Source organism: Colossoma macropomum, unplaced genomic scaffold (assembly GCF_904425465.1).
Source record: "Colossoma macropomum unplaced genomic scaffold, Colossoma_macropomum, whole genome shotgun sequence".
Lineage (NCBI taxonomy): Eukaryota > Metazoa > Chordata > Actinopteri > Characiformes > Serrasalmidae > Colossoma > Colossoma macropomum.
The window spans coordinates 25,171,666-25,187,849 of NW_023494801.1; the positions used below are offsets into that span (position 1 = coordinate 25,171,666).

Sequence of the window (16,184 nt, forward strand, 5' to 3'; positions counted from 1 at the left end):
TTTATCTCGTTATGGGGACCCAGTGTTCAGTAATGGAAGACATGAACATTTTGATGTTGTTGAGGGGCTCATCATTAAAAAAGGTTACTTTTTATTAGATGCAGTAAATCAAGCCTAAAATTAGCTTTAGTTCTACAGTAGAAACAACAGAAAAGCTGTTCTGTTGACCTGCTAAGCTGTTCCTTCCTACATGTTTTCTTTACTCACCAATAGCCTGAGCTGCAGAGTTAATATTTAATGTTTTAGGCTGATTTTATTACTGCAGGCTGAAGCACAGTGGTATTCAGAGCTCAAACAGAACACAGAAGTGACTGTGCTGGAGCAGCGTAGAACTGACCTGGAGTGAAGCAGACTCCAAAGCATGCCTTAACTGTCTAAGGTCAAAGGCCTGTATGTATGTATCCCTGTAGCATGTACGTATCCTTGTATACTCCTGTATTTAAAGACTCATCATTAGGTGCAGCAAAATGTCCCCATATCTTCAACAGTGCATTTTCATTCCACAAGATTTGTGCCAAACAAATATACACTGTATGGACAAAAGTACTGAGACACCTACAGGAGCTTTTATGAATCCCATTCTAAATCCATAGGCATTAATATGGAGTTGGTCCCCCTTTGCAGCTGTAACAGCTTCCACTCTTCTGGGAAGCTTCTAGAAGATTTTGGAGAGTCTCTGTGGGAATTGTCGCCTGTTCATCCAGAAGAGCATTTGTGAGGTCAGACACTGATGTTGGACGTGAGGGCCTGGCTCTCAATCTCCATTCTAGTTCATCCCAAAGGTGTTTGATGGGGTTGAGGTCAGGGCTCTGAGAGGGCCAGTCGAGTTCTTCCACACCAAACTCACCCAGCCAGGCCTTTAAGGAGCTGCTTTGTGCACTGGGGCTCAGTCATGCTGGAACAGGAAAGGTTCTTCCCCAAACTGTTCCCACAAAGTTGGAAGTGTATAATTGTCCAAAATGTCTTGGTGCTGAAGCATTAAGATTTCCCTTCACTGGATCTAATGGTTCTAGACCAACCCCTGAAAAACAACCCCATATCATCCCTCCTCCACCAAACTTTACAGCTGGCACAGTGCAGTCAGGCAGGTAACGTTCTCCTGGCATTCGCCAAACCCAGACTCGTCTATCAGACTGACCGATAGAGAAGCGTCATTGGTCACTCCACAGAATACGTTTCCACTGCTGCAGAGTCCAGTGCTTTACACCACTCCTCTGAAGGCTTACATGATATCACTTCCTCTTCAGCATGTCACTTAAAGGAGAATTCCACCTGTTAAAAATATCTGGATAAATTAAGATGTAACCAGTTATTCAGAGTGGTATAGTGGCAGAATTGTTCACAGTGGTGGTGATAGGAACCAGACGTCCATCTCTAAAAGCTCCCTCACAGAAAGTTATTACATGAAATGGGTGTGAGTACACTGCTGATGCCCTGAGACGTTGTTTAACAATAGTTTTGATGCAATGTTTTGGCCTGTATTCTCCTGTATTCTTCTGTAATGTATTCTTTTAAGACATTTCAGGGTACATGCAGGGCATTGCAAGGCAAAACAGTTATTCTTGTTTCACAGCATATTGGCCAGATCTGGACCACAGCTGTTAGTCTTACACACTTCACGGTAAATGGGCCAGACCCGTTAGTTGCACTCATTTTATATTGGATGAGCCACATCTGGACCACATCCATTAGTTATTCTCGTTTTACAGCATATGGGCCAGAACAAAACCAAGGATGTGTCCCACAAGTGGGCCAGATAAATTGTGCTAACTGGGGAGTATAGCATGCTTTATTAGGTAGCTCACAGAGCAGCACTGCTGAAGGGACCCAGGACACATTCAGAGACGGTCATTATTGCTGTCATACTGATAAAACTACACACTGCGTCCAGCCTGCTTAACACAGTCAGGTGAAACTGATCAGCTCTGACTGTAGAGCTGTAGAAGGTTTTTTTGAGAAAACAGTGCTGTTTAGTTCCTCAGTCCTGTATGAGCAGCAGAGACCTGAGTTTCAGTCCTTTATGTCTCTGGATGGGATTGGAGACGTCTAGCTGTTCGTCACAGAACAGAGCAGCAGCACAGACAGCACAGTCAGCCACTGAGCTCTGGAGAGAGAGTTAAATATCTTATTATAGTAAAAAAAATATTTATTTATTTTTGCTGATTGCAGAGACAGTTTGCAGTCTGACTGTTGAATGTAAAGGCCCAGTTGCTGCACAGCGTTCTCAACATGTAGATTTTAATGTAGATTCTGTACTTATTTACTTTCTTCTTGTTAAACATTTTTCTACATTACATCAATATAAGTCTTTTTTCATCAGGGTTCAAAACACTCTTCATGCTTAAATTTCAGCTGTACAAAATGCATTTATCGGTACTGAATGATACGGTAAATATAAGATTGCCCTCCGTTTCGCTCAGGCCTACTACTACATGGACAGTCACCCCTTTATAATGCATTCTTTTTGTTATAAATGTACTTATTTTTCATTTACATTTAACGTGACTGTTTTTTATTGAAGAAATTCAATGTGATTAATCATGTTACCAAAGCTCACACACACGCACTAAAAACCACAAAAATACAGATGCTTTTATCAATTTAATGTACTTCCATATACTATTAAAAAAAAGATTAAATCGTCATACAATAAACATGAAAATATAACTACTGAGATAAAAGATTGGAGCAAAAATGAATTATTCTAACATTTCATGTAAGATAGTCTTAATACAGATGACATTTCATCAAAAAGAACACCTTAGCATAACAGATCTGTAACACCAGCGACAAGTATTTCATATTTTAGGAGCTGTTCCTGCAGAAGCCCAGGTGGTTCCAAGAGTTCAGAACCGTTTTTATGCAACTGTACATACAGTAAACACAGAAAAAGTTCAGTATTTGCTTTGTGTCTTGTTCTGCTGGTGATTAAAAACATGTTAATTCAAAATCTCTTACATTTCATTTCAAGTCCAAATGTCCAGTACACTGGACACTGAAAATTATATGTTCCCCTGTGAACAAAAAAAAAATCTATTATGTTACTTAGTAAGAAGCAGAGAACATATTTCATAACAAAACATTAGTTTTTAAAGTGTCCAGTCTCAGGACTGTAAGCTACTTTACCTGAACCTGTACATTGCCTATACAGTCTCTGCCCTCTCCTTCACTCTGTTTGGCCATTGCCAGACTTAGCCTGGCTAGCAAAATAACAAAATAAGCACTAACAGACTTAAACACTGCTAAAAATCTAATGTCTATTTTTATTTTTCAAGTGTTTTAATCATATATGACATTAACATTAGTCACTGGTGTCACTACATGTCACAGCTGTTATCTGAACCTGGTGTAACACCAGTGACTGTGACTCTAGTGACTTCCTGGTCAGGTCAGAGCGCCGGCCGTCTACTAGAAAGGCAGGACAGATGATCTTATTCATCACAGTGTTGGTGATTAGTGATAGTTTAGTCAGTAGTGAGAGGATCTGTTATTGACCAGTGACAGTTTATTAGTGATATTTGTGATATTTTACAGTAAGAGTCGAGATCGGCCTCAACTCTAAACTACTGTACTCACCTTCTCATGCCTTGAGATGCTTCCTCTCTGATGACCGTTGAACCAAGGAAGCAGTTTAATAGAGCTGGAAATACCACATTAAAATTTAATGAAAGTGTCCTTATATGATGACACCAGTGGCCAAAATCTCTGTGACAAATCATTTTTTTAAATACAATACATATTTTTTATGTAGTATAATGCTATTGATATAAAAAGTAAACAAGAACCTGCTTCATACAATTTAATTTATCAGACAGACAGTCAGACAGTTAGAAAGATACACAGACAAACATACAGGCATAGATACAGTGGAGGAAATTAGTATTTGATCCCCCACTGATTTTGAAAGTTTGTACTCTGACAAATAATTAAACAGTCTATGATTTTTATGGTAGCTTCATTTTAACAGTGAGAGATGGAATATCAAAAAGAAAATCTAGAAAATTAAATAATATTTAAATAAAAAATAATTTGCATTTCATTGAGGGAAATAAGTATTTGATCCCCTAAAAACCATGACTAATGTTGGCTCCCACAGACCACTGACACACCCTAATCTCAGTGAAGTCGTTACCTGCATGAGAGACACCTGTCCCAAATTGTCACCTGTATAAAAGGCCACCTGCCAACAGACTCAGTGACACTCCAACATCTCCACCATGGGCAAGACTAAAGAGCTGTCTAAAGATGTCAGGGACAAAATTGTTGACCTATACAAGGCTGGAATGGGCTACAAAGCCCTAAGTTAGAAGCTGGATGAGAAGGTGACAACTGTTGGTGCAATTATTCGGAAGTGGAAGAAGTACATTACTGTCAATCGACCTAGGCCTGGAGCTCCATGCAAGATATCACCTCATGGAGTCTCATTGATCATGAGAAAGGCTAAAAATCAGCCAAGAACTACACGGGAGGAGCTGGTTAATGATCTCAAGGCAGCTGGGACCACAGTCTCCAAAAAACCCATTGGTAATACACTGAGACGTAATGGTTTAAAATCCTGCAGTGCACGCCAGGTTCCTCTGCTCAAGAAGGCTCACGTCCAGGCCCGCCGCAAATTTGCCAATGAACATTTTAATGACTCCGAGAAAGACTGGGAGAAGGTGCTGTGGTCAGATGAGACCAAAATTGAGCTCTTTGGCCTCAACTCAACTCAACGTGTTTGGAGGAAGAAAAATACAGAATATGACCCTAAGAACACCATCCCCACCGTCAAGCATGGTGGTGGAAGTATTATGTTTTGGGGGTGTTTTTCTTCTAAGGGCACAGGCCAACTTCACCGCATCGACGGGAAGATGAACGGGGCCATGTATCGCAAAATCCTGGGTGACAACCTCCTTGCCTCCGCCAGGGCACTGAAAATGGGTCGTGGATGGGTCTTCCAGCACGACAACGACCCAAAACATACAGCCAAGGAAACAAAGGAGTGGCTCCATAAGAAGCATATCAAGGTCATGGAATGGCCTAGCCAGTCTCCTGACCTCAATCCCATAGAAAATCTATGGAGAGAGCTGAAGCTTCGTGTTTCCAAATGCATGCCTAAAAACCTTAAGGATTTGGAGATGATCTGCAGAGAGGAGTGGGCCAAAATTACTCCTGAAGTGCAAACCTTATAAAAAACTACAAGAAACGTCTGACTGCTATGCTTGCCAACAAGGGTTTTGCCACCAAGTATTAAATGATGTTTTACTAGGGGGTCAAATACTTATTTCCTTCAATGAAATTCAAATTCATTTTTATTTCTCATTTCATGTAATTTTCTCAGTCTTTCTTTTGATATTCTATGTGTCACTGTTAAAATAAAGCTGGCATAAAATTATGAGGCGTTTCATTTATTTTTTTGTATTAAAACTTTTAAAGTCAGTGGGGGATCAAATACTTATTTCCTCCACTGTAGATAGATATACAGAGAGATTGTAGCTCAGTTGTTTTACTGGGAGGATGAAGGGATGGAAGAAAGCATAGCAGGCCTTGATGAATGGATGTCATGTGTTTAGTGGTACATATTGTAGTTCAGTGGATCAGTTCTGTACGGTGGTGGGCGGAGCCTGTGAGCACTGCTGTGATGTCATGATGACATCACAATGGGCCTTAAATGAGTCAGAATTTGAGCTGCGCTGAACATTCCGCCGTGTGAGTGAAGGAAAGATCGATCGTCTCTACGATTGAAGGAAGAAATAAGTGAAATTTGGAGGCTGTAGCTGAAAAGCTGTAGAAAGGTTAGTGTTTTTTCTCTGTGGGGGAAAAAGAAATGATGGAGAAAACAGTGAGCTGGTTTAGGGGCGGCAATATGGTGATATTTTATTGTTATCATGATAAATTATGTTACAATATGCTTTTCTGAGTATACTGTGGATATCGTCAGTACTGAAAGAACACTGGACAACTACATGTTTCATTACGAAGTGAGCATAATTAGGCCTGTTTAATTGGATTTAATGCAGTGCAGTTTGTAAAACACTAAATAAAAAATAATTGTAGTTGTAAGTTTAATATTATTATTATTATTTTTTTATATGTGGCAACTAGTGTAGCACAGATACTGATACAGTATCGGTATCGGCGCCAATGCTGGCACTTAAATGCAGTATCGCTATCGGTGATGGGGATACAGATACATATGACTGATACCACAAAGCAGTTTCTGGTGCCAGTAGACAGAACTTGTCGGAGGTGTGAGACGATAAGCTGCAGTAAAAATACTCAACATGTAGATTTTAATGTAGATTCTTGTACTTACTTTCTTCTTGATAAACAATTTTCTACATTACATCAATATAAGCCTTTTTGTCAGGGTTCAAAACAGTTCATGCTTAAATTTAAGCTGTACAGAACGTGTTTATCAGTATGATGAACATGAACAGACTCATTGAGCTTTGTTGACGATTTGCAGTGTTTCTGTTCAGATATGTTTAACCCTAAGAGATAAAGAGAGGTGTGAAAATGTTCACGTTAAAAGGAATTTGGTACGTAAAACCACACAAACGTCATAAGTGGACCTCAGCTGTCTTAATTAAACCCTGCTAGAACCGGCTGTGAGTTCCAAGGAGTTACAAACATAGACGACTGCTATCAGTTCAAACTATTACCTTTGAGGTAGCAGCTCAGTGGATTTACTGGGAGGATGGAGGGATGAATGAAAGAATAGCAAGCATTGACGGATGAATGTAATGTGAACTGCATTTGTACATTTTGGGTAAAAATAGTGGACATTTAGGAGTTTTATGGCTACAAGTTGAAATTTCATGGAAAGTTCCAGAATAAGTGGGTTTGAATAGGAGGATGGAGGGATGAATAAAAAGATAGAAGGGTGAGGTGGATGAGTGGACGGTGCTGTCAGTATACAGAGATAGGCCTATAGGTGGTGGGCTTTATTGTTAGTTAATGGTGTTTAGTGGACAGGTTCTGTAGGGTGGTGGGCGGAGCCTATGAGCATGGCAGTGATGCGGCGATGACATCACAATGGGCCTTAAATGAGGTAGAATTTAAGCTGCGCTGAACATTCCGTCGTGTGAGTGAAGGAAAGATCGATCGTCTTCTTCGATTGAAGGAAGAAATAAGTGAAATTTGGAGGCTGTAGCTGAAAAGCTGTAGAAAGGTTAGTGTTTTTTCTCTTTGGGGGAAAAAGAAATGATGGAGAAAACAGTGAGCTGGTTTAGGGGCGGCAATATGGTGATATTTTATTGTTATCATGATAAATTATGTTACAATATGCTTTTCTGAGCATACTGTGGATATCGTCAGTACTGAAAGAACACTGGACAACTACATGTTTCATTGCGAAGTGAGCATAATTAGGCCTGTTTAATTGGATTTAGTGCAGTGCGGTTTGTAAAACACCAACTAAAAATAATTGTAGTTGTAAGTTTATTATTATTAATAATAATTTTTTATATGTGGCAACTAGTGTTGCACAGATACCGATACTGTATCGGTATCGGCGTCGATGCTGGCACTTAAACGTAGTATCGTATCGGTGATAGGGATACCAATACATATGACCGATACCGGGGATACCGATACATATGACCGATACCGAGCTGCTTCTTTCAGTAATCACTCGTTTGCCGCTGTTTGGTCAATTACAGTCTGAGTTAATGTTATTTTGAGAGCGGAAGGAAACGCCGGACTCTTGGCGTAATGATAGCATTTAGCCTCGATTTAGCCTTTAGCATGGCCGCCCGCTAGCCGGGCCTGTGCGTCCACTAGCCACGCATGCGGTGCGCCTCCGTCGGTCAGCTGTATCACTCGGCAGCGGGGTCTCGCGGCCCGTCGTTTCATCCAAGACTGAAAAAACACTGAAAGCTGCTTAAACTGACAGCGAGAATGACGGTGATATTCACTGAACTGACGCTCAGAAATGCAGCACGACTGAACAAGACGCTCATATGAGACAAATAACGTGAGAAATTTGGATGTGAAACAACATTCAGCTCCGTTTTTGAGCCAGAGAAGCTGCTGTGCGCTGATATGTAAACACCACAGTTTAGAGTGTTTTGCATTAAAGATATTTTACATTTACTGAAGTTGTTAAACATGGTTCTTGTTACTAATTATATAATAGTAAATACTAAATATTTACAGTAAATAAGCAAAAATAAGTTTTCTTAAGCATCTAATAAATGTAATCCAATATGTAAATGCTGTCTAGCCAAGCTGAGTGTGTTTTATTTGTGACGTAGATCATATATTTGACCAAAATAAAATATTTTTTTAAATGTAATTGTATAAATATCAGGATAAGTGAGTTCGGTTAGAGAGAGTTAATATCGGTATCGATACTAAAGGATCAGGCATCAGTATCGGAAGGGAAGAAATGCGGCAAAACAGGATCTGTTTTGTCTGTTCAAACTAACTTAATCTCAGAAAAACTAAATACTGTGATGGCTATCCTGTATTGTGATGATGTCTTGAGGTATTGTATGACACAATAAGTATAATATACTATATATTTGCCCCCTTGCCGTCCCCTAAGTTGGCTTTCTTGAGACAGCATAAATAAATATTGTTCTATTTTGATATTGGAGCAGAAATGAGCTCAGAGGCTGCAGCACCCCGAGGTTTGCATTTAACGGTTAATACTGTGGTTTTGTCTTCTAAATCCAGAAGAACCATGAACCAGGAGCAAGAGTGGCTTTCCCCGCCCAGTCCTCCCACAGCCTGTGGGTGCTGGGGGGGCAACTGCTGGCCCAAGCTGGCCTTCTTCAGCAGGGAGGACCGACTCCTGGAGAGGTGGAGACAGCAGGAGAGTCTCCGACAGCTTCGGAGAGAGATAGAGAGAGAGAAGGAGCTGAAAGAGATGGAGCAGAAGAGAGAGAGGAAGGAGAAAAGGAGGAGGAAGCTGGAAGAGAGGAGGAGGCTGCGAGAGAGGGAGAGACAGAAGGAGATAGAAATGGTCCAGTGGAGGCTGCAGATCATGATGGAGGGAGAGAGAATGGAGAAGGAAGAGAGCCAGGAGCTCCTGAGACTCAGAGAGCTGGAGAAAGAACTGCAGCTGAAAGAGCTGAGAGAGAGAGAGAAGGAGAGAAAGGAGAGAGAGCGCCAGCCGTCCACTAGAAAGGTAGGACACATGATCTTATTCATCACAGTGTTGGTGATTAGAGACAGATTAGACTTTATTAAAAGGTTCTGTTATTGATTAGTGACAGTTTATTAGTGATATTAGTGAAATATTTTACAGTGAGAGTCGAGATTCGGCCTCAACTCTAAACTACTGTACTGGACACATTCTGTCTGTCTGTCTGTCTATCTATCTATCTATCTATCTATCTATCTATCTGTCTTTCTGTCTGTCCATCTGATTGTCTGTCTATCTGTCTGCTGATCTATCTATGTATGTATCTGTCTGTCTGTCTGTCTGCCTATCTATGTATCTATCTGTCTATCTGTCTTTGTCTATCTATCTGATTGTCTGTCTATCTGTTTGTCTGTCTATCTATGTATCTATCTATCTGTCTGCTGATCTATCTATCTATCTATGTATCTATCTGTCTGTCTATCTATCTATCTATCTATCTATCTATCTATCTATCTATCTATCTATCTATCTATCTGTCTTTCTGTCTGTCTGTCTATCTATCTGATTGTCTGTCTGTCTATCTATCTGATTGTCTGTCTGTCTATCTGTCTGTCTGTCTATCTATGTATCTATCTATCTGTCTGCTGATCTATCTATCTATCTATCTATGTATCTATCTGTCTATCTATCTGTCTGTCTGTCTATCTATCTATCTATCTATCTATCTATCTATCTATCTGTCTTTCTGTCTGTCTGTCTATCTATCTGATTGTCTGTCTGTCTATCTATCTGTCTGTCTATCTATGTATCTATCTGTCTGCTGATCTGTATATCTATGTTTGTATCTATCTGTCTGTCTGTCTGTCTGTCTGTCTGTCTATCTATCTACCTATTTTGTCTGTTCAAACTAACTTAATCTCAGAAAAACTAAATACTGTGATGGGTATCCTGTATTGTGATGATGTCTTGAGGTATCATATGACACAATAATTATAATATACTATATATTTGCCCCCTTGCCGTCCCCTAAGTTGGCTTTCTTGAGACAGCATAAATAAATATTGTTCTATTTTGATATTGGAGCAGAAATGAGCTCAGAGGCTGCAGCACCCCGAGGTTTGCATTTAACGGTTAATACTGTGGTTTTGTCTTCTAAATCCAGAATCTGTCTGTCTGTCTATCTATCTGATTGTCTGTCTGTCTGTCTATCTATCTATCTGTCTATATCTCTCTGTATGTCTGTCTGTCTGTCTGTATCTATTTGCTTTCAGTCTGAGTGTAAAAGCCCAGAGCTGATGGTCTCAGTCAGGAAGGTGTTCTTCACAGACTGTGTGTGTTGTGTGTTTAAAGGCCCTGAGAGAGAGCGGCAGACAGGGAGAGATCAGAGGAATGGAGGAGATCATCAGAGAGCAAGAGATGGAGATCCTGAGATCCAGAGAGAGAGGGAGCGAGCTGAAAAGAGAGGTGCAGAGGATGAAGGAGAAACTAGCAGAGGAGGAGAAGAATCATCCAGACGCTGAGAGAGAAAGACTGCTCCTCCGGCAGCGGCTGCAGAAAGAGAGAGAGATGGAGCATTTCAGATGGACAGAGAGAGAGGAGGCTCTAAGAAGAGAGATAGAGACAATAAAAGAAAGAATGGCCTTCAAGGAGAGACGCAGGGAGGAGAGCAGCCTCCTGAGAGAAACGGAGAATCTGAAAGCCAGACAGAGAGAGGAGAAAGTGATGCTCGAGAAGGAGGACAAGAAAGAGAGAAGGGCCCATAGAGAACGACAGAGAAAAGAAGAAAGGAATCATGAGAGAGAAGAGGTGATGGTTCTGAGAGAAAGACAGAGAGAGATAGAAAGAGAGAAAGAGAGAGAGGAGGAGTTAAAGAGAGTGCAGCGAGAGCATGAACAAATGGAGAGGGAGCAAATGGAGAAAAGAAAGATGGAAGAAGAGATGAAAAGAGAGAAAGAAAAGCTGGAAGAACTGGAGGAGTCATGCAGGAAGATGGAGAGAGAGATGGAGATGGTGAGGAAGGCGGCGAAAGAGAGAGAACTGGCCATGCTGAAAGAAATGGAGAGAAAGAGAGAGAGGGAGAGAGGAGAGATGGAGAGAGAGCTGATGGAGAGGCAGAAACGATTGGAAAAGGAGGTGCAGGAGAAACTGCGAGAAACGGAGATGGAAAGAGAGAAACAAAAAGAGTTAGAGAGAGAAAGAAAGGAGGTGGAAGAGAGACTGAGGGAGATGGAGAGAAAGATGGAGGAGAAAAATGAACAGACTCTGAGAAGAGAGGAGGAGAAATGGAGCGAAAGAGTGAAACAGCATGAGGAAGAGTGGCAGCACAGATATCTGGAGATGGACAGAAAGAAAGAGGAAGAAATGAGGCTTGTGAAAGAGAAAGCCCAAGAGATGGAAAGACTGATGTGTGAAGAAAGAGAAAAGGAGAAGAGAGAGAATGAAAGACAGAGGGAAAAGCTGGAGAAAGAGAGAGAAGAAAGGAAAAGAATGGAGGTGGAGAAATGCATGAAAATCCTGACAGAGGAGCAGCTAAAGACTGAATGTGAGAAAGAGTGGAGAGAGGAGGAGAGCAGGAGAGAAAGTGAGAGAAAGAGAGAAGAAGAAAAAGTGATGGACGTGGATAAAGAAAAACAAGAAAAAGAAACGTACGAGCTGGAGAAAAAGCTTGAAGAAAGAAAGATGCAAAAGCTGAGAAAGATGAAGGAGCAACAAGAGCAGAAAAGGATGATAGCAGAAAAGAAGAAAGAGAAGGAAGAAAGGTTGAGAGAGATGAAAAGACAGCTGGAGGAGGAGAGAGAAAACGCTGAAAAGAGAAAGAAGAGAGAATGTAAAGCAGCAGAGTTCACTTCAAATTTTAGAGAGGAGGAGAGAACATTTGAAGAAGAAGAGGAGGAGGAGGAAAGGCAGAAAGCCATGGAGAGAGAGCTGGAGGAAAGAGAGAAAGAGATGGAGAGAGAGTTGGAGGTAAGAAAGACAGAGATGGAGAAGAGAAAGACAGAGATGGAGGAGAGAAAGAAGACTGAACGGATGAGGAGAAAGAAGGAAGAACATGAAAGAGAAACAACAAACCTGGAACATGATGAAGAATGGAAAGATCAAGAAATGGAGAAGGAGAGAGAGGAGGAGAAAGAGAGAGAGGGGCAGGGAGACGCCACCTGCAGGAACAGCTTCGGAGAAGAAGTTAAGGATGGAGAAGATGTGGAGATGGAAAGAACGACGGATGGAGATAAAGAAATGCAGACTGACATGGAGATAGCTGTGAGTAGAGAGGAGGAACGAGAGCAGGTTCCAGATATGGAGATGCAGAGAGAGGTAGAGATGGAGGAAACAGAGGAGCAGAGAGAGGAGGAGGGACGACAGAAGGAGAGCAGCGAGAGAGAGCTGGAGGTCGAGAGGATAAAGGAGGCGAGGCGTCAGCACATGGAGAGAGAAATGAAGCGGAAGAAAGAAATGATGAAGAAGCTCTTTTCTCCAGGTGTGAACATGTTCTGGATGGAGAACCGGGATCAGCGCAGAGGTTTGGCAGGAAAGCGGAGGAACCTGAAGGAGCCCTCAAACAGCGAGGAGGAGCAGGCCGAGCTTGAAGAACAAGAGGAGCCTCAGAGATCTAGCTGGCCTGTTTCTCCAGATGGAGGACCGCTGGTCATCTCCATAAAGCCCTGCAACCCAATGTTGGAGGAGCCTGAACCATCTGAACCCTCCCCAGCTGACCCCCCCACAGAGGACACTGTGGGTGGAGATAAAAACTCTGTGGTGGAGGAAGCCGTCCTGAACCCTGAGGGTTCTACTGAGCCAGAACCAGAAAAAGAGGCTTTGAGGCATGATGAAGCAATGGAACAGGCTCCACCCACCCAGACTGACCGCCCAAGTGATGAACCCACATCCTCTCAGATGATGCATGAGGCCGACCAGGACACTGGATCTGAGAAGGAGGCCAACAAAAAGGACAGGAGGATGAGTATCATCGGCTGGATTAATGAGAAGGTCAAAGAGAAACACCAGAGGTCCATTGAGAAGAGCTTGAAGAGGGAGGCGGAGTTTGGACACATGCTTTTCAGTAAGTTATCCTTATATTGTTATATTCTTCTCGAATACAGAATAGATTTTAACCATATATCGGCATTCATATTTGATATCAGCACAAGCCTTAAAAGTCTAGAGTTATTCTTGTCATTTTGCTCCACCTTCGATTTGGATTTATTGTTTGTACGTATTTAAATGATGATAGTTACACAGGCAGTTTCATAATGAATTCCAATTACATTCAATTTACATTTTAAGTCTGCATTTCTGACATGTATCAGTTTGTTTTGATATGAAAAAATAACAGAAATCTGCGATTTTTGTTTTCTTTCCACAAAATAAGAACGGTTGCACGACAGTAACATTTCATCAGCGTGTGACAGATTAACCTATGAAAAGGTGGCTCCCGTGTTACACAAGTGGCCACCGGCGACAGAACGGCGAGGAGCACATTATTCAAACGGAAAGCACTCGACCTCAGCTAGGCTAGCCTGAGTGAGCTAATCAGCCAGCAGTGCAAACTTTTTTTTTGAGAAGGAAACATAATGTATATAAAATTTATGAATAATTGCTTTGGCTGAGTTTAAAGTTGGTGTAGAGCCTTTTATGGCCTTTATTTTTGTTGTTGTTACTCATGTAGCCTTTAGCGTGCTCACTAGCCAGCCAGCCGAGTAAAGTGATGAAGCTGTATCAGCAGTGAAGTATAACAGATGGAGTCGTGGGGGGGGTCTTCCCTATGTTTCGAGGGTCCTATGTTCCCCAGGCCCAGTGTTCCCTCTTTGTAATTTTTAGACACAGTCCTATTTTCCCAGGGTCCTAGATTTCCTCATTGAAATTTTAATAGGAAGTAGCTCTGAGTTTCCATGCAGCTTCAATCATATTTCCTCATCGCGAATATCAAAATAACGTCCACACTTCTGGTGTGTTTACAGATGTACATATTCTGATGTTAAATGTTCAGTAATGTACATTCTGCTTCCAAATAGATTCCCTTATTAAAACATGCTCTGATTGAACATTACAGAGCATTACCAAGGTTAGCATTCATGCTAACAGTGGAATATTTGAGCACATCCTCACTGAGAACATCTACCGTCCGTTTCAGTGCTGTTTTTAACATGCTCTTGGTAACTTGTTCTCACCATTTCCCTTCAAAACGTATCAAATTTGTTATTTTATTCTGCAAACTTGCTAGTTAGCAAACAAAATGCTACAAAACTAGCGACAGCGATGAAAATGGCAGTACAGCCTTAAACCAGATCAAACAGTTCTTCAAAAAGGTTATGTGTCTTAGGTTAGGTTAGCTTTCAGAGGTTCACTAAATGTGTCATATTAATTTATGATGTGTAAAGAGCTGAACACAGGTGAACCTAGAGCCTTGGGAATTCTAGAACCTTGGGAACATAGTTACGCTCTCGTAATTTGCAGTCTAGCACATCGAATGATGTAGCATGTCGAAATGTTAAGCATTTTAAAGTAGTTCACTGCTGTGGCTTTTAAACAGCGTCGTCTACCAATATTTGAAATGGGAAACGCGTCAGTTCACAATGATTCTTGGGCTCTTCTGCTGCCGAAGTTAACATTGTGGTGTGTCGCTCCTCCGAGGGCTCATCTAATAACCTTCACCTGGTACCCGGATTCATCCAAAGGGGCAGTGACAAGGACAAGTGAAGTAGGGCTGTTTAAAATAGCAGAGAACAGTATTAAAATGGTGGCTTGTCTTTAAAACTGAGAGTAGAGGTTCTATATTACTATCAACTCTTTCTCTCCAAACAGATTCTTCTACCAGAGTGGTCACAATGGCAGAGTATGAGCGGTCCAAAAGGGACAGAGTGCAGAGGAAGGAGGAGAGGAGGCAGGCACTGGAGGCCAGATGGAGAGAATGGGAGGAGAAAAGAGCTGAGAAGAAAGCTAAGAAAGAGGAGCAGAAACAGGCACTGGAGGCCAAGCGGAGAGAGGAAGAGAAGAACTTTGCTGAAAAGAAAGCTAGAAACGAGCGGAAGAGAAAGAAGGAAGTGAAAGCCTTCTTTGCTCCACATAGCACGAGGTTGAATTCCATGGCATTACATTATACGCTAAGCCATCACCATTACCGAGGTTAAAAAGGTGAGTTTCATGACGAAAAAAGTTTATTTGTTCATGTCATTTTCCATACATGCAATACTGACCATCAGCAGTAACACCACTGACCTTCTGATCTCCACCAACAGTAACACCACTGATCTCTGTACCTCCCAGCAGTAACTCCTGTGACCTCTGCACCTCCAACAGTGGTAACACCTCTGACCTTCGCATCTCCTCCAGCGGCAAGACCTCAGCAACTCCTCCAGCAGTAACACCTCTGACCTTTGCATCTCCTCCGGTAGTAACACCACTGACGTCTACACCTCCTCCAGTAGTAACACCAATGACCTCAGCACCTCCTCCAGCAGTAAAACCATTGACCTTCACGCCTCCTCCAGTGGTAACATCATTCACCTCTACACCTCCTCAAGTGGTAACACCACTGACCTCTACACCTCCTTCAGCAGTAACACCATTGAGCTCCACAGCTCCCCCAGCAGTAACACCACTGACCTCTACATCTCCTCCAGCAGTAACACCACTGACCTCTACACCTGCTCCAGTGGAAACACCATTGAGCTCCACAGCTCCTCCAGCAATAACACAATTAACCTCCACACCTCCTCGAACAGTAGTACAACTGACTTCCATATCTCTTTCAGTAGTAACACCACTGACCTCCACACTTCCTCCAGCGGTAACACCACTTACCTCCACACCTCCCCCAGCAGTAACACCACCATTGACTTCTACACCTCCTCCAGCAGTGACACTACTGACCTCTGTATCTCCTCCAGTAGTAACACCACTGACCTCTACACCTCCTTCAGCAGTAACACCATTGAGCTCCGCAGCTCCTCCAGCAGTAACACCACTGACCTTTGCATCTCCACCGGTAGTAACACCACTGACCTCAACACCTCCTCCAGCAGTAAAACCATTGATGTTCATGCCTCCTCCAGTGGTAACACCACTGACCTCTACACCTCCTTCAGCAGTAACACCATTGATGTTCACGCCTCCT

General features: G+C 42.1%; 2 protein-coding genes across 3 annotated transcripts; both read left to right on the forward strand.

Moving 5' to 3' along the window:
* Window positions 1-4,430: 4,430 nt before the first annotated feature.
* On the forward strand, window positions 4,431-11,104 carry LOC118821029 (vicilin-like seed storage protein At2g18540; the record flags this gene model as incomplete). The annotated part of the gene is made up of 4 exons (XM_036589440.1): window positions 4,431-4,658; window positions 4,818-4,907; window positions 8,662-8,787; window positions 10,424-11,104. Coding segments are annotated over exons 1-4 (1,125 nt in total), but the record flags the coding sequence as incomplete, so codon positions are not given.
* LOC118821276 (trichohyalin-like) lies at window positions 11,094-15,495 on the forward strand. 2 transcript variants are annotated; one of them, XM_036589821.1, is made up of 3 exons: window positions 11,094-13,130; window positions 14,873-15,202; window positions 15,307-15,495. In XM_036589821.1, the coding sequence occupies exons 1-2, from the start codon at window positions 11,117-11,119 to the stop codon at window positions 15,196-15,198; spliced, it is 2,340 nt and encodes a 779-aa protein (XP_036445714.1). In that variant the 5' UTR covers window positions 11,094-11,116; the 3' UTR covers window positions 15,199-15,202; window positions 15,307-15,495. The 2 variants fall into 2 exon arrangements, with proteins under 2 accessions (XP_036445714.1, XP_036445715.1); XM_036589822.1 differs by having other exon boundaries at window positions 15,338-15,495.
* Window positions 15,496-16,184: the final 689 nt, after the last annotated feature.